At 45.1% G+C, this 27165-nt stretch overlaps 1 protein-coding gene across 1 annotated transcript in view; it reads left to right on the forward strand.

The window, feature by feature from the left end:
• ELOVL4 (ELOVL fatty acid elongase 4) overlaps nt 1-16110 on the forward strand; it is a 33194-nt gene extending 17084 nt beyond the window's left edge. Inside the window, exons 5-6 of the mRNA XM_069726455.1 lie at nt 3125-3252; nt 14235-16110. Coding sequence (XP_069582556.1) covers nt 3125-3252; nt 14235-14612 — 506 coding nt within the window. The 3' untranslated portion in view covers nt 14613-16110. The remainder of the gene's footprint in view (nt 1-3124; nt 3253-14234) is intronic.
• Nucleotides 16111-27165: the final 11055 nt, after the last annotated feature.

The following is a 27165-nucleotide window of genomic DNA, read 5'->3' on the forward strand; positions in this document are numbered from 1 at the left end:
ATATCACTGAATGAAATATTCCAGTTGTAATCTTAATTCATTACATAGTGGAATGTGTTGAGAACAATAAAACCTAAAAATGTTCAACGTAAATCACAACTAATATCCCACAGAGGTCTGGAGTTGGAATGATGCTCAAAATGAAAATGAAGATACAGGCTGATCCAACTACAGTGGAAATGCCTCAAGACAAGAAATGATGCTCAGTAGTCTGTATGCCCTCCCTATAATGCCTGGGCATGCTCCTGATGATGCAGCGGATGGTCTCGTGAGGGATCTCCTCCCAGAGCTGGACTAAAGCATCCGCCAACTCCTGGACAGTCTGTGGTGCAGCGTGACGTTGGTGGATGGTGTGAGACATGATGTCCCAGATGTGTTCTATCGGATTCAGGTCTGGGGAATGGGCGGGCCAGTCCATAGCTTTAGTGCCTTCATCTTGCAGGAACTGCTGCTGACACATTCCAGCCACATGAGGTCTGACATTGTCCTGGATTAGGAGGAACCCAGGGCCAACTGCACCAGCATATGGTCTCACAAGGGGTCTGAGGATCTCATCTTGGTACCTAATGGCAGTCAGGCTACCTCTGGCGAGCACATGGAGGGAAAAGAAATGCCACCCCACACCATTACTGACCCACTGCCAAACCGGTCATGCTGAAGGATGTTGCAGGCAGCAGATCGCTCTCCACTGCGTCTCCAGACTCTGTCATGTCTGTCACGTGCTCAGTGTGAACCTGCTTTCATCTGTGAAGAGCACAGGGCGCCAGTGGTGAATTTGCCAATCCTGGTGTTCTGTGGCAAATGCCAAGCATCCTGCATGGTGTTGGGCTGTGAGCACAACCCCCATCTGTGGACGTCGAGCACTCAGACCATCCCCATGGAGTCGGGTTCTAACCGCTTTGTGCAGAAACATGCACATTTGTGACGTGCTGGTGGTTATTTTGCAGGGCTCTGGCAGTGCTCCTCCTGTTCCTCCTTGCACAAAGGCTGAGGTAGTGGTCCTGCTGCTGGATTGTTGTCCTCCTACGGCCGCTCCACATCTCTTGGTGTACTGGCCTGTCTCCTGGTAGCACCTCCAGCCTCTGGACACTACGCTGACAGACACAGCAAACCTTTTTGTCACAGCTCGCATTGATGTGCCATCCTGGATGAGCTGCACTACCTGAGCCACTTGTGTGGGCTGTAGAGTCCATCTCATGCTACCACGAGTGTGAAAGCACAACCAACATTCAAGTGACCAAAACACAAGCCAGAAAGTATTGGTACTGAGATGTGATCTGTGGTCCCCACCTGCAGACCCACTCCTTTATTGAGGGTGTCTTGATAATTGCCAATAATTTCCATCTGTGGTCTATTCCATTTGCACAACAGCATGTGAAATTGATTGTCAAACAGTGTTGCTTCCTTAGTGGACAGTTTGATTTCACAGAAGTTTGATTTACTTGGAGTAATATTCTGTTGTTTAAGTGTTCCCTTTATTTTTTGAGCAATGTGTGTAGATATATTTTTTTGCTTATTATCTGGGAGGCCATTTGACTGCTGGTCAGGGAAGCGTGCATGCAGTAAGGTGTTTGGTCTGGTGCTGTTCCTATTTTTTGCTGCATATTTCCTGTGTTTTTCCTTGCTTCGTTTTTATCCGGTGCATTTGCCTATCGGGCATGCTGATAAAGATTAGTGCATAAAAAAAGAACTACTTGAGAATTTTGCACCAAAAAACAAAAACTCATAAAAACCTGTGATACCTGTGTTTTTTGCTGCATTTTTGTACTTATTGCTTTTTATGGGAGAAAAATTGCTGAATGAAGTGCCATGATGTTTGCAAAAACGCAGCAGGTTTCCATATCAGTCAGGCAAAACCCCAATGTGTGTGAGTGAGATTTCTGAAAGCTCATAGACTTAGCTGCTACTGTAAAACACAGCTTACAATTTGCATAAAACAGCAGCAACATAGTCTAAGAAGCCAAATCCTCACCACTAATTATACACCATGCAAAATTAAAAATCTCGCTCGATATATGAATCTTTCCTTTGTCGTCTGACTCCTGGAAAAACATTAACGTAGGAAGAAAAGGAGTCAATCGTGTTGCTAAACTATAGTTTCCTGCAGCCAGAGAAAGGCCTGTGCTGCTTATAATCCCTTCTGTAGTAACTGTCTCCCCACTGTGCGCCAGCAAAATGGGAGATTCTTGCAAGTGACGCCCGCTCCGTCTAAGAAGCATCGGCCGATACATCTGTGTTTGGCATCCAGCTGTAGAGTTACACCTGCCGGTTTAAAAGGAACATGGCAGACAGCTCATGCTACACAAACCGCGGGCAGCACGAATCTGAGCCAGGATCAGGTGTATTCTCTCCACTACACTCCAGCTTTTCAGAGGAAACCTAGTTAGAAGACCCGGCTTCACGTTCCGCTACTGGTGATGGCGGGGGGGTCTTCATGTGTACACATAGATCAACCAATCACCTGTAGATGTGAGTGGGTGAAGCTGGCAGGAGGTGAGTGCCGGCCTAGTTACTTCTCTGCTTGTGTTCCCCTGTTGGATCTTCTAACTATAACTTCTCTGGAAGGCGTTCAGAGTAAAACATACCTGGCATAATCATGCAACCAAGATTTGATCAGTGATTTACATGGTTTGGGCAGCATGACTCACCTGACAGATTCCCTTAACCATTGTGACCATCTTCTGCGCTTTGCCGTGACAGTTGTGTATACAGATTGAACATTATCTTTGGTCCATTTGTCCTAATCTCTTTTATAAGTGTATTTGGCGGTAATAACATATACCCGAGCATGGTGAGCATATACTTGACACTGTGTTTAAAGTGAACTTGTCACCAGGTTTGGCCGAGAAGAGATATGGCTATCACCTTTCAGGGCTTATAGAATGCTGTATATCAGTCCTGAAAGGTGATGGCCGTATCTTATGTCGGCCAAACCTGGTGACAAGTTCACTATAAAAGATAAATGCGCCAGTCCGTTACTTCGGGAGAAGCTAAATAGCCGTAAATCTTGTGTTCCGAGTTTGTCATGTAACTATTATGTGCTGTGTCTTAATGAGGTGACGTGATTGTACGTTTACATGACTTTGTGGTCTCTGATACATTTTTGTGTCTTATTACCTTCCAGCCTTCTTTGGTGCACATATGAACGCCTTGATCCATGTTGTGATGTACTTGTATTATGGCTTAGCTGCCTGTGGGCCCCATCTTCAGAAGTATCTCTGGTGGAAACGATACTTGACAATTTTACAACTGGTAAAATATAAATTATTCATTTACAAAAAAAAAAAATCTATAAAAGGATACTCCTTTAGTATTGGAAACCTGTCTGTAGGTTTTCTACCTCTAAGCTTCGACTACTGATTTCTACTAGAGGTTTCTAACTTTAACCTCTCAGGATTTTTTATTATTGGTAACTGCCTTATGTATAAAAGGAGGTTTTTATACCTGCATAAATTGCCGTGCTGGCCATGCCATTTCTCCAAGTCTGCTCCAGCAGTGTTATATACAGTGCTACGTTAGTTGGTCCAACTCCATTCACAGGACTTGATACTCAGCCACCCATACAGGAGTCCTGAGAACCACTTATTACCTGATTATGCAGCCTGGCGCAACATCATCATTGCAGCTTGATGCAGATGTGACGTGGTTACAGGCCAGGTAATAAAGAGCCATGGACTCCGTCAGGTAAAAGGTGCTTATCAGGACGCCCGGCCGGCGAAAACAGATTACTGATTTGACCAATGGACCAGGTCTTGCAAAACTACTTACAGTCATGGTCAAAAGTATTGACACCCCTGCAATTCTGTCAGATAATACTCATTTTCTTCCTGAAAATGATTGCAAACACAAATTATTTGGTATTATTATCTTCATTTAATTTGTCTTAAATGAAAAAACACAAAAGAGAATGAAGCAAAAAGCAAAACATTGATCATTTCACACAAAACTCCAAAAATGGGCCAGACAAAAGTATTGGCACCCTCAGCCTAATACTTGGTTGCACCACCTTTAGCCAAAATAACTGCGACCAACCACTTCCGGTAACCATCAATGCTCTGCTGGAATTTTAGACCATTCTTCTTTGGCAAACTGCTCCAGGTCCCTGATATTTGAAGGGTGCCTTCTCCAAACTGCCATTTTTAGATCTCTCCACAGGTGTTCTATGGGATTCAGGTCTGGACTCATTGCTGGCCACCTTAGAAGTCTCCAGTGCTTTCTCTCAAACCATTTTCTAGTGCTTTTTGAAGTGTGTTTTGGGTCATTGTCCTGCTGGAAGACCCATAACCTCTGAGGGAGACCCAGCTTTCTCACACTGGGCCCTACATTATGCTGCAAAATTTGTTGGTATCCTTCAGACTTCATAATGCCATGCACACGGTCAAGCAGTCCAGTGCCAGAGGCAGCAAAGCAACCCCAAAACATCAGGGAACCTCCGCCATGTTTGACTGTAGGGACCGTGTTTTTTTCTTTGAATGCCTCTTTTTTTCTTCTGTAAACTCTATGTTGATGCCTTTGCCCAAAAAGCTCTACTTTTGTCTCATCTGACCATAGAACATTCTTCCAAAACGTTTTATGCTTTCTCAGGTAAGTTTTGGTAAACTCCAGCCTGGCTTTTTTATGTCTCGGGGTAAGAAGTGGGGTCTTCCTGGGTCTCCTACCATACAGTCCCTTTTCATTCAGACGCCGACGGATAGTACAGGTTGACACTGTTGTACCCTCGGACTGCAGGGCAGCTTGAACTTGTTTGGATGTTAGTCGAGGTTCTTTATCCAACTTCCGCACAATCTTGTGTTGAAATCTCTTGTCAACTTTTCTTTTCCGTCCACATCTAGGGAGGTTAGCCACAGTGCCATAGGCTTTAAACTTCTTGATGACACTGCGCACAGCAGACACAGGAACATTCAGGTCTTTGGAGATGGACTTGTAGCCTTGAGATTGCTCATGCTTCCTCACAATTTGGTTTCTCAAGTCCTCAGACATTTCTTTGGTCTTCTTTCTTTTCTCCATGCTCAATGTGGTACACACAAGGACACAGGACAGAGGTTGAGTCAACTTTAATCCATGTCAACTGGCTGCAAGTGTGATTTAGTTTTTGCCAACACCTGTTAGGTGCCACAGGTAAGTTACAGGTGCTGTTAATTACACAAATTAGAGAAGCATCACATGATTTTTCGAGCAGTGCCAATACTTTTGTCCACCCCCTTTTTTATGTTTGGTGTGGAATTATATCCAGTTTGGCTTTAGGACAATTCTTTTTGTGTTTTTTCATTTAAGACAAATTAAATGAAGATAATACCAAATAATTTGTGTTTGCAATCATTTTCAGGAAGAAAATGAGTATTATCTGACAGAATGGTGTCAATACTTTTGGCCATGACTGTATATTACACTGTCCCTAATAAGGGGACCAACACACTATAGTGACCGCTAAGAAAAAAAAGATGGACATCACCTTGAACCCATAAGTGCAAGAAAGGTTACCACTGTTCAGATGAATATGGAAGTTGTGGGTTTTAATATGTACAATCATGGTCGAAAGCATTGGCACCCATTAAAATGTTCTAGAAAACGAAGTATTTCTCCCAGAAAGTTATTGCAGTTACACATGTTTTGTTACACACGTTTATTTCCTTCGTATGTATTGGAACAGCACAAAAATACAGACAAAAGGCAAATTGGACATCATTTCACACAACCCCCCTCCCAAAATGGGCCTGATAAAATTGTTGACACCCTCCACTTAAATTGGTTGCACACCCTTTGGAATAGATAACTGCAATCAATCGCTTCCTATAACGATCAACTAGCTTCTTACACCTCTCAACTGGGATTTTGGACCACTCTTCTATTGCAAACTGCTCCAAGTCTCTCATATTTGAATGGTGCTTTCTCCGAACAGTAATTTTAAGATCTCTTCATAGGTGTTCAATGGGATTTAGATCCAGACTCATTGATGCCCACTTCAGAACTCTCTATCACTTTGTTTCCATCCATTTCTAGGTACTTCTTGAAGTATGATTGGGGGTCATTGTTCTGCTGGAAGACACTTTGACCTGGGACGCAAACCCAGCTTTCTGACACTGGGCACTATGCGAACTTCAGATTTCTAGATGCCTTAAACACAATCAAGGCATCCGCTGCCAAACCATCTTTGAACCTACATCATATTTCACTGTAGGTACTGTGTTCTTTTTTTTTTTGTATGCCTTATTCGATTTTGGGTAAACAATAGAATGATGTGCTTTAACAAAAAGATCTATCTTGATCTCATCTGTCCACAAGACAATTTCCCAGATGGATTTTGGCATACTCTCATACATTTTCGCAAACTGCAGTCTAGATTTTTTTATGTCTGTGTCAGCAGTGGGGCCCTCCTGGGTCTCATGCCATAGCATTTCTTTTCATTCAAATGTAAGCGGATTATTCACGCTAACACAAGGCAAAGTTTGAGTCAACTTATCCCGTTTTTATCCTGGTGTGGTTTTCTTATTGTCGACACCTGTTATTTGACACGAGTGAGTTTGAACTACCATCACAAGCTTGAAACAAAGTTGTTTACCTGCAATTTTGGAAAGGTGCCAACAATTTTGTCAGGACCATATTGGGATTTTGTGTAACTTTGTGTCCAATTTGCATATTTTTCTCTTGTGTGTAGTTGCAGTACACGCAAAGGAAATAAACGTGTATAATAAAACATATATAATTGCAATAATTTTCTGGGAGAAATGCCGAACTTCATTTTCTGGAACAATTTACAGAGAGCCAACACTTTCGGCCATGACTGTATGAGAACTAATAGAATTGGTTGTCAATTTTCATAATGTAAATGTATGATCGCTAGGAGCCCCACCCATCCTGAGAAGGAAGGTCCCATATGTACCCTGTGAAGACTAAATGCGTGATCACCTGTGCTGTGATTAGGTGATAAATGTTGTTTGCAGATTCCCTTTCAATGGGTTATCCTGTCAGCAGACTTTTGCTTTGTAATCTGAAGACTGCATGAAGTAGGGGTTAAAACACAGATTTCAACAATGCCTAAATCTACATTGGTTGATTGTTTTAGCACTAGTAGCTTATCATTGTTGTGACTAGCTGGTCCTGTGAGCAAATTTTGGTGTCCGTTTTCTCCTGCAGTCCTTGTGAAAAAAGGAAAGATGTTGGAGCTAAAACTAAATTTTTGTGGGAAAAATATGGTGTATTTATATATTTTCATTTTCACAGTTCAACTTTGTAAAATTTTGTGAAGCACATGTAGGTTCAAGGTGCTGCTCACCACTCATCTAGATAAATTCCTTAAGGGGTCTAGTTTTCAAGATGGAGTTACTTGTGGGGGGTTTCCACTGTTAACGTACGTCAGGGGTTCTCAAAACGCGGCATGACACCCTCAGACCATTCCATCAAAGTCTGTGTTACAAAATGTCCTGCTGTGTGCCAAAATGGTAGTTTTCCCCCACATATAGGGTATCGGCGTACTCAAGAGAAATTGCACAACAAATTTTGGGGTCAAATTTCTCCTGTTACCCTTGTGAAAAGGCAAACTTGAGGGCTAAAAGAACATTTTTGTGGGAAAAATGTGATTTTTATTTTCTCAGCTCAACGTTATAAACATCTGTGAAACACATATGGGTTCAAGGTACTCACTACACATCTAGATAAGTTTCCTGAAGCGTCTAGTTTCCAAAATGGTGCCACTTGTGAGGGGTTTCCACTGCACTGTTCAGAGGCTCTGCAGAGGCAATATGCTATCTGCTAATTATATTCCAGCAATTTTATATTTGCTTTGTTTCTGAGCCCTGCCATACATCTAAGCAGTAGTTTCTCCTACGCCTCGTTGGGGGACACAGGACCATGGGTGTTATGCTGCTGACACTAGGAGGACACTAAGTAACACAGACAGAATAGCTCCTCCCCTGCAGTATGCACCCTCCTGCTGGCTCCAGGTGAACCAGTTCTTGCTTAGTGTCTGTAGGAGGCACTTGGGTTTGCTTTCAGACCCCACCATTTTTATTTTTATTCTTTTTCCCTTAACGGAGCGAATGGGGGCGATGGACCCTTTCTAGGTTCCGATCTTCCCCGAACCATCAACAGGCAAGAATGCGGAGCGTCCCTCCCCATACCCTTTCCTGCACCGTTGGATGCCAGCCCTGAGCTCACTTTACGGGCGACTGTTCCTTCGTGTTACGACCTTCCCCCCCCCTCCTCCATAGCAGGCGACCACATGGAGTAGCCCTTCATTTACCTCTCCTGGAGCCAGGTGCATAACCGGACATGATGTTTATGGCGTCCGTGCAGCCTCCCACTGCATCACCACTGTTATAGCCGATGATGGAAGGCGGCAGAAGCTCTACGCCCCCTACCTGACTATGGCGATGGTGGATTGAGCACCGGGCCACCGCATCTACCGTGAGTACACCTGCATGGCCGAGGCGCGGGGAATCCTGGTCCCTGGGATAAGGGAGGTCTGCAGATACCTTAAAGCCCGGGTCCGTGCGTCACGTCGCACAAATAGCGGTAGCGGCGCTACAGGCCGCAACCGCAAACTTAAAATTTAGCCCCCGGCTTTTTCCTTTTCCAGGCCGGAATGTTGACTCCGCCCACTGGCAGTTACCGCCGCCCACTCTCTGCCGCTTCTCGTTCTGCGAGAAGCGCCTTCTCTTCCTGATCTCGGCGGCCATCTTTTGACACCACACAGGCTGATGCTGCAGCGCTGCTCCAGCGTTTTGAATCACAGCTTCAGGGAGCGATTTCTGTGGACATTGCGGACATCCCCCGGGGACTCAAGACAGAGGACCAGTAAGCTGCAGAAACATAGCTTAACCCTTCCCCTGCTAGTAAGCGCTCTCCTCAAGGCTACACTATGTCTCAATCAAAGCCTAACAAAAAGTCTGGGAAAAACCCACACTGTTTTTTGCTGCTTGTACCTCTACCCCGTGGTCACAATACTGCGTTATGCTCAGCTTGTGAACCGGTGACTGCTCAGGAACCACCTGTTACTGATACCGAACCCAGTGAGCCTAGTCCCCCTGAGTGGGCTACCTCCCTTACCCGGTCTATGGCATCCCTGGCTAAAGCGTTAGACTCGTTCTGAGACCCTTCCTCTAACCAGGGCACTCTTTATGCACAACGCTTCCAATGATCAGAACCCCTTGTACACTAGGGGTCGTACCTTACCAAGGAGCTCTCGCTCTTCCAGGAAAAGGATTCATGCCTTGTCCCCAGACCATCACCAGGTATCGGGTTCTGAGCGTTCCATTTTTCGCTCCCCTTCCCTTGAGGCTAGTAGAGAACCTGTCTCAGAGGACGATTCTAACACGTCCCTAGATCAGGAATTCCAACATGATCAGGAGACTCTCGACTCTCTCATTGAGTCAGTAAACAAGGCCCTGAAGCTAGATGAGGAAACTTTATCTAAAACGGATGATGCTGTGTCCTTTAAGAGGACAAAGCGGGCTCAAGAGTGTTCGCCAATCATCCCAATCGTTGAATCTCATAGGATCCGTCCAGATAAACGCTTCACAGGGCAAAAGCCCATGGAGTCAAAATATCCCTTTGCTCCTGATCTAAGAAAAGATTGATCACAGTCTCCTCCGGTAGATCCTCCAGTATCATGCCTAGCTACTAAATCTATTTTATCCTCCTCAGAGGGCGCCTCGATTAAAAACCCCACCGATCGTCAGATCGACAATATGGCTCGTTCAGCCTTTGAAACCTCAGCAGCCGCACTCTTTCCATCTTTTGCCTCTACCTGGGTGGCTAAGGCTATGACCCATTGGGCTGAGGTCTTGTCTTCAGCTGATTTGAATACCAATCTTCCCCCCCGAGGTGGCAGACCTTGCTGCTCAGATAGCCAGAGCTGGGGATTTTCTGGTGACCGTGTCTCTGGATGCCACTGACTGCGCTTCTCAAGCAGCAACAAATGCCATCACCAATCGGAGGTCCTTATGGCTCAGGGACTGGCGTGCGGATTCTGATTCCAAAAAGTCATTGAATTCTTTACCATATCAGAGCGGTCGCTTTTTTGACGAAAAACTCGATCAATTAATTTCTGACGCCATTGGAGAGAAGAGTACATTTCTCCCACAACAGAGACCCTTTCGGAACCAGCAACAGCAGGCTCGGTCCCGACTTTGTTTTTCGTTCCAACTCAAATTGGTCCTCCACTTCAGCATCTTCCGGACCCGGCCGGGCACAGCGTAGGGATAGAGGTCCCCCAGACCTCTTACAAACCTTCCCCTTCATGGAGAGGCAGGCCAAGGCAGTCAGGATCCAGGGTGTCCAGACCAGGCAGATCTCCCACTCATACTCCCGGTGGTATCCGGGGGACACCCTCAAAGTAGGCGGCCACCTGCTTTCCTTCAGCAACGCATGGCTCTCGGTCGTTCACGACGAATGGGTCCGCGACCTAGTGTCCTCCGGATACAAGATAGAATTCTCCTCTCTCCCAACAAATTGTTTTTTCCTGTCTTCTCCTCCCAGGGCAAAGGCATCAGAGTTCTTCCAAGCCATAAGCTCTTTAAAAGAAGGCGGGGTTATTATCATGGTCCCTCAGAGCAAAAGGTTTCAAGGTTTTTATTCAAACCTGTTCATTGTTCCAAAGAAGGACTGTACAGTACGGGCCCATACTGGACCTAAAACTGCTGAACAGGTTTGTCAGGGTATGACGGTTCCGAATAGAATCGCTTCATTCTGTCATCGCCTCCATGGAAAAAGGAGAGTTCCTGGCGTCTATAGACATCCAGGACGCGTACCTCCACATTCCAATTTTCCCCTCTCACCAGAGGTTCCTTCGCTTCGCAGTTCAGGAACAACACTTCCAATTCGTTGCTTTGCCCTTCGGCCTCGCCACCGCTAGCAGGGTATTCACCAAGGTCATGGCGGCCGCCATGGCCATCCTTCACACCCGAGGCGTGGTGGTGCTACCGTATCTAGACGATATCCTCATCAAAGGCCCCTCTTTCTGCGCCTGCAAGGAGGCTGTGAACATCACAATGGATTCTCTTTCTCACCTGGGTTGGAAGATAAACTTCAAAAAATCTTCCCCAGTACTCAGCGAATTTCCTTTCTAGGAATGATACTGGATTCGTCCCAGGGGTTGGTCCTTCTTCTCCCGAAAAAGATCTCGGCCTTACAGCGGGAAGCTCAGAAGCTCTCTCAACCTCGCACTCCCTCTCTGCGCTTCAGTATGAGTCCTCGGCAGGATGGTAGCAGCTATGGAGGCAGTTCATTTGCCCATTTACACCTCCGTCCCTTACAGCATGCCCTCCTGGCTGTTTGGGACAGGAACCCGTCCTCCCTCGACCGTCGGTTCTTTCTTCCCCAGCGAGTCAGACAGTCTCTCAGGTGGTGGAAATTGAAATCCTCCCTGAATCAAGGGAAGTCTTTTCTTCCAGTACATTGGCTAGTTATGACAGCAGATGCCAGTCTTCTTGGCTGGGGAGCGGTGTTCCTACATCACACTGCTCAGGGCCGCTGGTCACTTCAGGAATCACGCCTTCCGTTCAACATCTTAGAAATTCGGGCAATCAGGTTAGCTGTTCTCCAGTTCCACCCCTTCCTGGCAGGTCGTCCCATCAGGATTCAGTCCGACAATGCCACTGCAGTGGCATACATCAACCGACGGGGGAACCCGCAGCATGGCAGCCATGAGCGAGGTAGGCTACATTCTCCGTTGGGCCGAGGAAAACCGCTCAATGATTTCTGCGTTTCACATCCTGGGAGTGGACAGTTGGGAGGCAGTTTTCCTCAGTCGTCAAAACCTCGACCCTGGGGAGTGGTCTCTCCATCCGGAGATCTTCCACCAGATCTGCTGTCGTTGGGGAACTCCGGACGTGGATCTGATGGCCTCACGGCTAAATTCCAAAGTTCCCAACTTCATAGCTCGGTCCCACGATCCAACAGCCATCGGGGCAGATGCACTCGTACTCCCGTGGCATCATTTTCAGCTTCCGTACATATTTTCCCCGCTCACCTTACTGCCGAGAGTCATCAAGAAGATCAGAGCAGAGCGAGTACCAGTAATCCTGATTGTGCCAGATTGGCCGCGCCGGGCGTGGTACGCGGAACTAGTTCAAATCGTCGCCGATGTTCCCTGGCGAGTACCGAATTGCGCAGACCTGCTATCACAGGGCCCCATTTACCACCAGAACTTCGAGGCCCTATGTTTAACGGTATGTCTGTTGAGTCCTGGGTTCTAACCAAGGCAGGTTTCTCTCCGGAAGTCATCTCTACCATGATCAGCGCTAGAAAGCCTACGTTTATGCGTATTTAATATCGCACTTGGAAGACCTTCTTTTCCTGGTGCAACGACCGGGGACGTTCTCTTGAATTTTCCATTCCTTCCATCCTCGAATTTTTACACACCGGTTTGGACTTGGGTCTCGCCCTTAGCTCTCTCAAAGGGCAGATTTCAGCCCTGTCCGTTCTTTTCCAACGCAAGATTGCCAACAGATTACAAGTGAAAACGTTCATTCAGGGAGCCTCCCATAAGGTGCCGCCCTATAAGATGCTGTTGGAACCATGGGACCTTAATCTGGTCCTCTGAGTCTTGCAAGAAGCTCCTTTTGAACCTCTACAGGAAGTTTTCCTGTCCTTTCTTTCATGGAAGGTTGCCTTCCTGGTTGCGGTCACGTCCATTAGACGAGTCTCAGAGCTGGCGGCTTTGTCCTGTCAAGTTCCGTTCCTGAATTTTCATCAGGATAAGGTGGTTTTGAGAACATCCCCGTCCTTTTTGCCAAAAGTTGTCTCATCCTTCCATCTCAATCAGGAGATTGTCTTACCGTCACTGTGTCCGGCACCAGTACATCGATTCGAGAAGGCCCTCCACACACTGGATTTAGTGAGAGCTCTCAAGAGGTACGTCTCGCGGACGGCGTCCTTCCACAGGTCAGATGCCCTGTTTGTAGTAGTCGTAGTGTGGTCGCTGGAGAGCTGTGACAGTCAGCTCCCCAGCGACCAACGATGCCGAGGTCCCCGGGTAACCAGGGTAAACATCGGGTTACTAAGCGCAGGACCGCGCTTAGTAACCCGATGTTTACCCTGGTTACCAGCGTAAAAAAACCAAACACTACATACTTACATTCCGGTGTCTGTCCCTTGCCGTCTGCTTCCCGCACTCACTGGCTGCTTTTACTTTACGGCCGGCAGTCAGTGATTGCGGGAAGCAGACGGCGAGGGACCTGACGGACACCGGAATGTAAGTATGTACTGTTTGGTTTTTTTTTTACATTTACGCTGGTAACCAGGGTAAACATCGGGTTACTAAGCGCGGCCCTGCGCTTAGTAACCCGATGTTTACCCTGGTTACAAGCGAACGCATCGCTAGATCGGTGTCACACACACCGATCTAGCGATGACAGCGGGAGATCCAGCGACGAAAAGAATGTTCCAAACGATCTGCTACGACGTACGATTCTCAGCAGGATCCCTAATCGCTGCTGCGTGTCAGACACAGCGATATGGATATCGCTGGAACGTCACGAATCGCACCGTCGTAGCGATCAAAATGGCACTGTGTGAGACGGTACCCTTAAGCTCCTACTGCTTTGTTACCAAACTGGTTCACTTGGAGCCAGCAGGAGGGTGCATACTGCAGGGGAGGAGCTATTCTTTCTGTGTCCTCCTAATGGCAGCAGCATAACACCCATGGTCCTGTGTCCCCCAATGATTGGCTCGGAGAAAAGGATTTTACAGTGAGTACACAAAAATCCCTGTTTTCCCCTACATATGGGGTATCTGCATGCTCAGGAGAAATTGCACAACAAGTTTTGGGGTCCATTTTCTCCTGTTACCATTGTGAAAATAAAAAAGTTGGCTTTAAATTTTTGTGAAAAAAGTTACATGTTCGTTTTTTTTTTTTTTTCTTTCTTGCAACATGTTTCTAAATTGTTGTCAAACTTTATTTTTTTCCACAAATAAAAATAAGTCCTATTGAAGAAATGTTACCACTATCATGACATACAATATGTCAAGAAAAAAATCAGTGGGATCCGTTGAAGCGTTCCAGAGTTATAACCTCATAAATTGACAGTGGTCAGAATTGAAAATTTTGCCTGGTCATGAAGGTGAAAACAGGCTTGGGGGATGAAGGGATTAAGGTAGAAGAAAATATTTTGATTTCTCACAGTTATTAGACAGCATGTTGTAGAAATATGACCACACAGAGCAATTCAGAAGTATGACTGCTATGCAATTACTATTGGTCACCCATCTAATGGTTCTTTGGTTTTGGTTTCTAGGTCCAGTTCCACGTCACTATTGGTCACACTGCCTTGTCTCTCTACATTGATTGTCCCTTCCCCAAATGGATGCATTGGGCGCTGATTGTATATGCCATCACCTTCATTTTTCTATTTGCAAATTTCTACTACCGGACATACAAAACACCGAAAGGATCAGCACGAAGCGGAAAGCATGTCCAACATGGAAAGTCTGCAGTGAATGGAAAGTCTCTGGTGAACGGAAAATCAGTGATAAATGGAAAGTCTATGGCGAATGCAAAGTCAGTGGTGAATGGAGGAGCTGTTACTAATGGTGCTCTGCTCAAGCATGAGAACCACAAAGCGGGAGTAGAGCATGGAAGGAAAAGGAGGAAGGGTAAAGCAAAGCGAGAGTGATTACCCCACGCCTTATCCTTCGGTGATCTGAGGGAGCCGTCCCCATTAGTATACAGTTGATCCAGCTCTAAAAAGCGGTTTAGGTTCATGTATTATTTCCTTTCTATTTGACGGTGCTTGATATGTCCCTAATTTATTCTTTCCAGCCTGCCGTGAACAAGCCAGAACGGCTCTATTTTTCCGGTTTCTCTGCAGGGAGGGATTCCTGCCTCTGTTGGCTTGTGCACAGTGAGGGAGTTCTTAGTGAATAATATGTTGTAGGAGCAAGGAGGATCCTATAACCAGTAATTCAGATGATTAAGGAGGAGGCAGAAATCGCTGCAAGAGAAATGAACTAAAGGGATCATTCTATTCTTGCGTTAAGCATGTCAAAATATTATGGCGCATTCTCAGTGTTTAGCTGTGAGAATATTATTATGTTTAATTGCTCCTAGAATACAAAAAAAAAACGCCCCATCCTGCAATTTATCTGGAGGAGATACCAGAAAGAGCCACACAATGGCTCAAATCCCCTTTTTCTAAACTCTATCTGAATTACACTGGTTTGGTAAGTGCATGTTCAGCCAGTACCCAGCCTCATAGGGAAATAAATAGGCAATTTCTCCCTAACATTTTCTCAAATATATAGGGGGTGGTGGCATATAATATCTTGACTTTAAAAAGCAACTTCACACTCCCATTCCGCTCTTCCCAAATACTGCTTGGGTGACTAACATACTTTTTAAAGGGTTTTTCCACTTGCACTCTCCACCCTGGGTCTCGGTGTTTCCGAGGCAGAGTTGACATCGCGTCTACAGTTCGCATTACCTCTGTAGCCAATCACTGAGCTCAGGAACTCACGCTATCTGCTTCAGCTCAACGATCAAGTGGCTACAGCAGTCTTGTGTGCTGCCAGCGTAATATTACCGCTGCATCCATCGCACTGTGACTTCAGCAGCGGTGGGGAGCTAATGCCAGACCTGGTGAAGGTTGGGTCTGCTCTATTTGCTTTGGAGCTTTTCCTGAAAGTGGAATCCCCGTAAGGTCATAGACATGAAGTAGTTATTGAACAGCTTTCTTAAATCCCTCCTATAAATATGAGGGCTCAACTGAGCAGTCGTGTGTTTTCAAATGGATAAAGAGGATAAAGCTGCTGCCAGACACCTCTGGCAGTGGCTTATCTCACATTTCAAACAAGTGTCAGGTGTGATTCTTCTTTGGACTGTGATTTTTCTTTTTCCTGCCTTGGACTATGTTCACCTGTCCAGTGATCATGAGTTAGGACAGATCCAGCAGCAAAAAAGTTGTGCAGATGCAACTTTTTTTGTCCAGCTTAAAAAAACTGACTTCAACTGGATCTGGTTTTTTAACATTGAAATCTATGGAAAACCGATCCGTTAATCAGCCATCTGTTTTTCTTTTATTTGAATTGGATCTGTTTTTGCTTACTGGATCAGTTTCAAATGAAAAGAAAACTGATGACTATATTTATCTGATCAGTTTTCCATAGACTTCAATGTAAAAAAAAAAAAAAAAAAAAACAGATCCAGTTGAAATATACACTGCTTCAAAAAATAAAGGGAACACTAAAATCCCACATCCTAGATATCACTGAATGAAATATTCCAGTTGTAAATCTTTATTCATTACGTAGTGGAATGTGTGGAGAACAATAAAACCTAAAAGTGATCAACGTAAATCACAACTAATATCCCACAGAGGTCTGGAGTTGGAATGATGCTCAAAATCAAAGTGGAAAATGAAGTTACAGGCTGATCCAACTTCAGTGGAAATGCCTCAAGACAAGGAAATGATGCTCAGTAGTGATTGTGGCCTCCACGGGCCTGTATGCCCTCCCTACAATGCCTGGGCATGCTCCTGATGAGGCGGCGGATGGTCTCCTGAGGGATCTCCTCCCAGACCTGGACTAAAGTAACCGCCAACTCCTGGACAGTCTGTGGTGCAACGTGATGTTGGTGGATGGTGCGAGACATGATTTCCCAGATGTGTTCTATCGGATTCAGGTCTGGGGAACGAGCAGGCCAGTCCATAGCTTAAATGCCTTCATCTTGTAGGAACTGCTGACACACTCCAGCCATATGAGATCTTGCATGGTCCTGTATTAGGAGGAACCCAGGGCCAACCACACCAACATATGGTGTCACAAGAGGTCTGAGGATCTCATCTCGGTACCTAATGGCTACCTCTGGCGAGCACATGAGGGCTGTGTGGCCCTCCAAAGAAATGCCACCCCACACCATTACTGACCCTCTGTCAAACCGGTCATGCTGAAGGATGTTGCAGGCAGCAGATCGCTCTCCAGGGCATCCCCAGACTCTGTCACGTCTGTCAGATGTGCTCAGTGTGAACCTGCTTTAATCTGTGAAGAGCACAGGGTGCCAGTGGTGAATTTGCCAATCCTGGTGTTCTGTGGCAAATGCCAAGCGTCCTGCATGGTGTTGGGCTGTGAGCACAACCCCCATCTGTGGACTTCGGTCACTCAGACCATCCTCATGGAATCAGTTTCTAACCATTTGTGCAGACACATGCAAATTTGTGGCCTGCTGGAGGTCATTTTGCAGGGCTCTGGTAGTGCTCCTCCTGTTCGTCCTTGCACAAAGGCTGAGATGGTGGTCCTGCTGCTGGGTTGTTGCCTTCCTACGGCCCCCTGCACGTCTCCTGGTAGCGCCTCCAGCCTCTGGACACTATGCTGACAGACACAGCAAACCTTCTTGCCACAGCTCGCATTGATGTGCCATCCTGGATGAGCTGCACTACCTGAACCACTTGTGTGGGTTGTGGAGTCCGGCTCGTGCTACCACAAGTGTGAAAGCACAATTCAAAAGTGATCAAAACATCAGCCAGAAAGCATTGGTACTGAAATGTGGTCTGTGGTCCCCACCTGTAGAACCACTCCTTTGAGTGTGTCGTGATAATTGCCAATAATTTCCATCTGTTGTCTATTCCATTTGCACAATAGCATGTGAAATTGATTGTCAAACAGTGTTGCTTTCTAAGTGGACAGTTTGATTTCACAGAAGTTTGATTTACTTGGAGTTATATTCTGCTGTTTAAGTGTTCCCTTTATTTTTTTGAGCAGTGTGTATGTATTTTTTTCTGCTTATTATCTGGGAGGCCATTTGACTGCTGGTCAGGTCACACAATAAGGTATTTGGTCTGGTGCTGTTCCTATTTTTTGCTGCATATTTCCTGATTACTGGACATGTGAACAGAGCCTTAGTCTTTCGAGGGAGAGTTGGGAGACCTCTGTACACATCAGTTGGTCAGCCGGTCCCACTGTCATCTGTGGTTTCGGACCATTTTCATCCAATATATATTGGCTAATAACCTTTTGTTTTTTGCTTTAGGCTACTTTCACACTAGCGTTTTTTTTTAATCTGTCGTTTTGGGCAAAAAACAGATCCTGCAAATGTGCCCGCAGGATGAGTTTTTTGCCCATAGACTCGTATTAGCGACGGATGGCCACACGTCGCGTCCGTCGTGCAACGGATCCGTCGTGTTTTGGCAGACCGTCGACACGAAAAAATGTTCAAGTGATCGTTTTTTTTTTGTCCGTCGCGTCCGCCATTTTCTACCGCGCGTACGCGGCCGACAATCCGTCCCCTCCTCCCCGGACTTAAGAATGGGCAGCGGATGTGTTGAAAAACTGCATCCGCTGCCCACGTCGTGCACAAATTTCACGACGTGCGTAGGTACGTCGGCCCGAGGCATAGCAACGGCCCTGGACCAACGCAAGTGTGAAAGTAGCCTTAGACTACACAATACACAAGAACTGATGCTATGCTGGGGCAGTAATTGTAAGCAAATCGTTTCCCTGGTGCTCATTAACTGGGCTGGTCATCTTCCATTAGAAATGCTACTATAACTGGTCATAAAATGGCGACACGTCTTTTCATTTTTGTTACGATTTTGAAACCCAAATAGTCTAGGAATCTTCTGGGCCATAGTGACTTTGGCCTAGACACAAGGCGGCTCCTTATTCACTTGAAGGGTACACTTGCTTGTAATTTTTAAGCCAATCTAGTACTGCAACAGCCCTGCTTGATAACTTGTTCTACTAGTAAGCTGCCCAGGTAGATGACCGAATACATAAACATGGGTCTTCAAAGAAACACACAGAATGTGACCTAGTAAATAGAAAATGCTGGAGAGGAGGTCAGTTTTTGGCCCCTAAAGGCCACTGTGATTTTTTTTTTTTTTTCTTTTTGCTGCTTGACTTTTTTCTTTCACTGGAAGATGTGAATTATGTGAGGTGAACATGAGTTGTGCAATTTAATATCCCGTTTTTGGAATCGGCCTTTTGCCCAATATCAGCGATACTATACCTGGTTTTGATACGCGGCATCATTAGCAATCTCCTACAGCAGCGCCCATTCTTCAGTAATTTTGCCTCAGGCTGACGGCTGTTTTACACCACTTTTTTAGTCTAGCTTTTGTATTTCTATTTAATACAAAACTATTACACCTTTTTCTATAAGCGTACACAGCCTAGTGCAAAATAATTTTCATTTTTGCCTGTATGTTGGCGCACCATAAGCTTTGCAATTCTGCCATTACTGATGTGAAGGTCTTTCTACATCTTCGTTCACAGATTGCTTATGTTGCAGTTTGTCCTTTTTATTTTTGTTGTTGCTTTTATGCATTGTAAAATCTTCGTGATTTACGTTGGTTTGAGCACATTATCTGGCACAGTCTGTACACATCGCTTTGATACGACTGCCTACATTTCATATAGAGCTACTGTCGTAAGCGGTGGAAGGACCATGCCTCCCAGATAACACTGTATTATGCGTGCGGTTTGGTTCTGACTAATGATGTCAGATTCGAGACCAATGCTCATTTCTCTCTGCATGCGTTGTGGTGCAGAAGGGGGCATAATGCATGTTTGCCATAGACACCCAAGAACAGAATACCTCCATAGATGGATATTGTCGGATAGTGCTTGTAAAAACCCATACTTTTGCATTTTACTGCTTAGTAAAACAAGCAGCTGTTCTTTAGATAGTAACATAGTTATTAAGGTTGAAGGAAGACTATAAGTCCATCTAGTTCAACCCATAGCCTAACCTAACATGCCCTAACATGTTGATCCAGAGGAAGGCAAAAAAAACCCATGTGGCAAAGAGTAAGCTCCACATTGGGGAAAAAAATTCCTTCCCGACTCCACATACGGCAATCAGACTAGTTCCCTGGATCAACACCCTATCAAGGAATCTAGTGTATATACCCTGTAACATTATACTTTTCCAGAAAGGTATCCAATCCCCTCTTAAATTTAAGTAATGAATCACTCATTACAACATCATACGGCAGAGAGTTCCATAGTCTCACTGCTCCTACAGTAAAGAACCCGCGTCTGTTATTATGCTTAAACCTTCTTTCCTCCAGACGTAGAGGATGCCCCCTTGTCCCTGTCTCAGGTCTATGATTAAAAATATCACCAGAAAGGTCTTTGTACTGTCCCCTCATATATTTATACATTAAAATAAGATCACCCCTTAGCCTTTATTTTTCCAAACTAAATAGCCCCAAGTGTAATAACCTATCTTGGTATTGCAGACCCCCCAGTCCTCTAATAACCTTGGTCGCTCTTCTCTGCACCCGCTCTAGTTCAGTTATGTCTTTCTTATACACCGGAGACCAGAACTGTGCACAGTATTCTAAGTGTGGTCGAACTAGTGACTTGTATAGAGGTAAAATTATGTTCTCCTCATGAGCATCTATGCCTCTTTTAATGCATCCCATTATTTTATTTGCCTTTGTAGCAGCTGCCTGACACTGGCCACTGAATATGAGTTTGTCATCCACCCATACACCCAGGTCTTTTTCATTGACAGTTTTGCCCAGAGTTTTAGAATTAAGCACATACAGTTAGGTCCATATATATTTGGACAGAGACAACATTTTTCTAATTTTGGTTATAGACATTACCACAATGAATTTTAAACAAAACAATTCAGATGCAGTTGAAATTCAGACTTTCAGCTTTCATTTGAGGGTATCCACATTAAAATTGGATGAAGGGTTTAGGAGTTTCAGCTCCTTAACATGTGCCACCCTGTTTTTAAAGGGACCAAAAGTAATTGGACAGATTCAATAATTTTAAATAAAATGTTCATTTTTAGTACTTGGTTGAAAACCCTTTGTTGGCAATGACTGCCTGAAGTGTTGAACTCATGGACATCACCAGACGCTGTGTTTCCTCCTTTTTGATGCTCTGCCAGGCCTTCACTGCGGTGGTTTTCAGTTGCTGTTTGTTTGTGGGCATTTCTGTCTGAAGTTTAGTTTTTAACAAGTGAAATGCATGCTCAATTGGGTTGAGATCAGGTGACTGACTTGGCCATTCAAGAATATTCCACTTCTTTGCTTTAATAAACTCCTGGGTTGCTTTGGCTTTATGTTTTGGGCCATTGTCCATCTGTAGTATGAAACGACGACCAATCAGTTTGGCTGCATTTGGCTGGATCTCAGCACACAGTATGGCTCTGAATACCTCAGAAGTCATTCGGCTGCTTCTGTCCTGTGTCACATCATCAATAAACGCTAGTGACCCAGTGCCACTGGCAGCCATGCATGCCCAAGCCATCACACTGCCTCCGCCGTGTTTTACAGATGATGTGATATGCTTTGGATCCTGAGCTGTACCACGCCTTCGCCATACTTTTCTCTTTCCATCATTCTGGTAGAGGTTGATCTTGGTTTAATCTGTCCAAATAATGTTCTTCCCGAACTGTGCTGGCTTTTTTAGATGTTTTTTAGCAAAGTCCAGTCTAGCCATTTTATTCTTGATGCTTATGAGTGGCTTGCACCGTGCAGTGAACCCTCTGTATTTACTTTCCTGCAGTCTTCTCTTTATGGTAGATTTGGATATTGACACGCCTACCTCCTGGAGAGTGTTGTTCACTTGGTTGGCTGTTGTGAAGGGGTTTCTCTTCACCATGGAGATTATTCTGCGATCATCCACCATTGTTGTCTTCCGTGGGCGCCCAGGTCTTTTTGCATTTATGAGTTCACCAGTGCTTGCTTTCTTTCTCAGGATGTACCAAACTGTAGATTTTGCCACTCTTAATAATGTAGCAATTTCTCGAATGAGTTTTTTTCTGTTTTTGCAGCTTAAGGATGGCTTGTTTCACCTGCATGGAGAGCTCCTTTGACCGCATGTTTACTTCACAGCAAAACCTTCCAAATGCAAGCACCACACCTCAAATCAACTCCAGGCCTTTTATCTGCTTAATTGAGAATGACATAATGAAGGGATTGCCCACACCTATCCATAAAATAGCCTTGGAGTCAATTGTCAATTACTTTTGGTCCCTTTAAAAACAGGATGGCGCATGCTAAGGAGCTGAAACTCCTAAACCCTTCATCCAATTTTAATGTGGATACCCTCAAATGAAAGCTGAAAGTCTGAACATCAACTGAATCTAAATTGCTTTGTTTAAAATTCATTGTGGTAATGTCTATAACCAAAATTAGAAAAATGTTGTCTCTGTACAAATATATATGGACCTAACTGTAGTTATACATCTTATTACTTCTACCCAAGTGCATGACCTTACATTTATCCCCATTAAAGCACATTTGCCATTTATCAGCCCAAGCTTGTCCTCTTCTGTATTGATTACCCTGCAGAGTTTAGTGTCATCTGCAAATATTGAAATTCTCCTCTGTATGCCCCCTACAAGATCATTAATAAATATGTTAAAAAGAAGAGGGCCCAATACTGACCCCTGTGGTACCCCACTGCTAACCGCGACCCAGTCCGAGTGCGCTCCATTAATAACCACCCTTTGTTTCCTATCCCTGATAACTTTTTTCTTTTGTTTACAGCTTGTTACCTAGGAGACCAGCCACCTCTGTTATCTAGCTTGTAAGCACTGTACTGAAGCTGGCCAATGGCAAACTCCAGCCATCCTGGCCAGCTTCAAAGCTCTGCTTACAAGCTAGGTAGAAAAGCTTGTTACACTGAGCATGTTCAGCTGTCCAGCAGCAATGGTCAGTTTCCAATACAATCAGCTGTAAACAAAAGGATATTGTTGATATCTCAAGGTCAGCTGAAAATTTTAATAAGCAGAGAATTGCAAAATTGCTTGTCTACAAGTACTATCTAACAATAACCCTTTAAAGGGAATCTGTCAGCAGGCTTTTGCTAACTCATCCGTGAGCAGCATAATGTAGGAAAAGAGATCTTGATTCCACAATGTATCACAACTGCTACACCCAGTAAACCTATCAGTTTTTAGATATAGCATGTAGCAGAGCTGAAAAGCTGCCCCTACCTACACCATAGCTTTCTGCGTACATTTTATATAGACAGTAAGCTAATCAAAGCTGTAGTCTGGGCACTGATCTGCTGATAAAACACTTTTTGAAACAGTACACAGCCTAGTGAGTGACACACCAATGAAATAACAGTCTCAGCCCTTACCTCATGGTGTCCTCAGATTACATTGCAAAACCTGCTGACAAATTCCTTTTTAAAGAAGACATCAAAACTGTTTGGTTTTTGTGTTCATTAAATTTGCCAGTTTTGTCCTGATCATTACATGGTTTTTTTTTTTTTTTTCATTTTTTAAATTTGATCTACAGTTATAGATTATAGTTATAAATTAAATAATGAAGAAAATTTTGCTCTACCAAAATGGTGGTCCACACAACTTTCTCTGGTGAGAACAAATGTGTGTCAGTCACCAGCCCAGATCTGCCGCATCTGTATGTGCTCCGGTCACCAGCCCAGATCTGCTGCATCTGTATGTGCCCCGGTCGCCAGCCCAGATCTGCCACATCTGTATGTGCCCCGGTCGCCAGCCCAGATCTGCCGCATCTGTATGTGCCCCGGTCGCCAGCCCAGATCTGCTGCATCTGTATGTGCTCCAGTCGCCAGCCCAGATCTGCCGCATCTGTATGTGTGTCGGTCACCAGCTCAGATCTGCTGCATCTGTATGTGCCCCGGTCGCCAGCCCAGATCTGCTGCATCTGTATGTGCTCCAGTCGTCAGCCCAGATCTGCCGCATCTGTATGTGCCCCGGTCGCCAGCCCAGATCTGCTGCATCTGTATGTGCTCCGGTCGCCAGCCCAGATCTGCTGCATCTGTATGTGCCCCGGTCGCCAGCCCAGATCTGCCGCATCTGTATGTGCCCCGGTCGCCAGCCCAGATCTGCCGCATCTGTATGTGCCCCGGTCGCCAGCCCAGATCTGCTGCATCTGTATGTGCTCCAGTCGCCAGCCCAGATCTGCCGCATCTGTATGTGCCCCGGTCGCCAGCCCAGATCTGCTGCATCTGTATGTGCTCCAGTCGCCAGCCCAGATCTGCCGCATCTGTATGTGCCCCGGTCGCCAGCCCAGATCTGCCGCATCTGTATGTGCCCCGGTTGCCAGCCCAATCTAGCTCCACTCTCTGTGACCCTGTGTGTTCAATCTGTTGTCCCTAGACCACTCTGTGACAGGCTGCTCTGTGATTTGATTACTTCTACTGTGTCATGGAAGAGTCTAAATATATACCCATAGGGAACCGCTGCATTGGTAGAGATGACAATGTTTTGGTTTTTAGAGCCCCATTAAAAAAAAGCGCAGAATATCTCTGCAATCGTAGCTCAAATAAAAAACCAAAACATGATGATGAAATAAAAAGGTGAACTTAATGAATACAAAAGTGAAGCACTTTCAGTGGATGACGCGTCCTCTTACATAGTACAATGCGCTAATGAGGTAACAGAAGGATATCTAAGCCAGGCAGCCCCTCTACAGACATATTGTCTGCTGTGTTCCGTAGTTATGCTTTGTGAAAATGATCACTGGTCCTAACGTCTTTACCGTTTGTTTTTCGTTTGTGTTTTCCAAATTGCAAATTTTTAGAATAGCACATAGAAAATTAGTGTATGCTTCCGTACAATATGACCATTTATTTGGTGCTTTTGAGTATTATTACTGTTAGATAAGAGATTTAATAAAAATATGTAGCGTGTGATACATAAGCCTGTATGTATTCCTGACTATGGACACAGATGTATGTAAACTGGAAGACATGTAATGGCAAGAAGGAAGGGGATTGAGCCATATCATAAGGTGAAATACATATTTTATTTCCTTTTTCTTCATGTCATAATTTATAAGCACAGGTCATGAAATCTGAATATAGTAAGATTTCTGCATATATTATTTATTTTGGGCTCTTGTATTAATGTGTCCTCATGTGTGGGAGATTAGGAAAGGGAAATGTGTCGTACATTTAAACGTGTTATTTATTTTTCGAAACCAATCAGGGGATTTTGATTGTCTGTATCAAACGCTAATGTACTTTTTATCTGAAAAAGTCTGTCCATAAGTATATCATTTTTGAATGTGATGATAAAGTTTCAGCCCATATGGCATGCATGGGGGTTAAAGGAATAAGCATGGGCTTATATACAGTCTATCATAGAGGACTCTTCACTTATAATAGGCTGTGTTTCTATGCTAGTATTAATATAGAACAGATCCCCAGTATGTGCAAGCATACTAGATGTGACCCAGGGGAAATTTCTCCAAACGTTGTTTTTTTCTAGAAGTCATATGCAATATTGCTGTGTGACTGCATTTGAAGAGATCACAGCAATACTAAAGGGAACTGGTCACTAGGCCCAACCGTCCTAAGCCATCTATATGGGCATGTAGGTCATAGGAAGCAGACTGCGATGACACCTTGATATATGTAATCTGATGTCTGACTCCAGAGCTGTCCATGGTATTCTTATGTAAACCAGAGCTGTTTAAGGTACCTTCACACATAACGATATCGTTAACGATATCGTTGCTTTTTGTGATGTAGCAACGCTATCGTTAAGGAAATCGTTCTGTGTGACAGCGACCAACGATCAGGCCCCTGCTGGGAGATCGTTGGTCGCTGAAGAAAGTCCAGAACTTTATTTCGTCGCTGGATCTCCCGTGGACATCGCTGGATCGGCGTGTGTGACACCGATCCAGCGATGTCTTCACTGGTAACCAGGGTAAACATCGGGTAACTAAGCGCAGGGCCGCGCTTAGTAACCCGATGTTTACACTGGTTACCAGCGTAAAAGTAAAAAAAAACAAACACTACATACTTACCTAACGCTGTCTGTCCCCAGCGCTGTGTTCTGCACTCCTCCTGTACTGGCTGTGAGCGTCGGTCAGCCGGAAAGCAGAGCGGTGACGTCACCGCTCTGCTTTCCAGCCGCTGTGCTCACAGCCAGTACAGGAGGAGTGCAGAGAAGCAGAGCGCCGGGGACAGACAGCGGTAGGTAAGTATGTAGTGTTTGTTTTTTTTACTTTTACGCTGGTAACCAGGGTAAACATCGGGTTACTAAGCGCGGCCCTGCGCTTAGTAACCCGATGTTTACCCTGGTTACCGGCATCGTTGGTCGCTGGAGAGCTGTCTGTGTGACAGCTCTCCAGCGACCAAACAGCGACGCTGCAGCGATCCGGATCGTTGTCGGTATCGCTGCAGCGTCGCTTAATGTGAAGGGGCCTTAAGTCCTGAAGGCAGATAGTCATGCAGATCAGTGTGCTACCCATAGTCCTTATCTTACACTGATAACGCCCCCTTTCATATGAAACTTGGAACATGGAACAATAGAAGTGAACTTTGTCTCTTTACAAGCACTTTTTCTCCAGCTCTCACAGCTCTGCTGCATTGCAACACTGGCTGCTTGTAAGATGGAAGCTGATAACCTGCCGACATCTGTTAGGCTAGGTTCACATTGCGTTAGAGCAGTCCGTTTAGCGCATAGCGCTACGGACTGCGCTAACGCAATGTCCGAAAAGGGATCGCGTTTGCCGATCCCGCTAGCGCAGATACCCGATCTGCGCTAGCGAGGAACGGACCTTGGACGCTGCAAGCAGCGTCCACGGTCCGTCCGAAACCAACGGGACATCGCTAGCGCGTGCCGAAAATGGCATGCGCTAGCAATGCGCTAGAGATCCGTTAGCACATTGCCGTCAATGGGTGCGCTAACGGATCCGTTGCATGGCGTTAATTGCGACAATTTCGCCATGTAACGGAGTCCGCTAGCGTTAACCCATTAACGCAATGTGAACCTAGCCTTATACTCGCACAACGCTCTGCAGGGGGATAAGGAGAGAAGTCTGTCAGTCATTACATGTCTCACGTTAACACCCTCTTCTGTTTACTCTGGAGGCAGATTCTCATGCAGACTAGTGTCCGGCCCATTGTCCTGAACAGGTCATTTACGTGTAAGAAAAATGTGGATATCTTTGGAATAAGGTATTCGATCGCAGATATCAAGGTATTTTATTCAGTTTCCTATGACCTGCATGCCCATATAGACGGCTTAGGAGGGTTGATCCTACTGACAGATGCCCTTTAAGTGTAGACCTGGTCTTGGACTAAACAGGGCTTGAGCCACACAGGTCTATTTTCTTACATGAGAAGAGAAGCTATCATGTCAATGTTACTAATGTAAACTAAAATGTTATTTCAATAAAATGTATAATGCTGTGTAATATTTTCCTCTTTCGAAAAATCTATTGCAGTGTTTTGATACTTATGTTGTATATTATATTACATCTTTAACTT

Source organism: Ranitomeya imitator, chromosome 5 (genome assembly GCF_032444005.1).
Source record: "Ranitomeya imitator isolate aRanImi1 chromosome 5, aRanImi1.pri, whole genome shotgun sequence".
Classification (NCBI taxonomy): domain Eukaryota; kingdom Metazoa; phylum Chordata; class Amphibia; order Anura; family Dendrobatidae; genus Ranitomeya; species Ranitomeya imitator.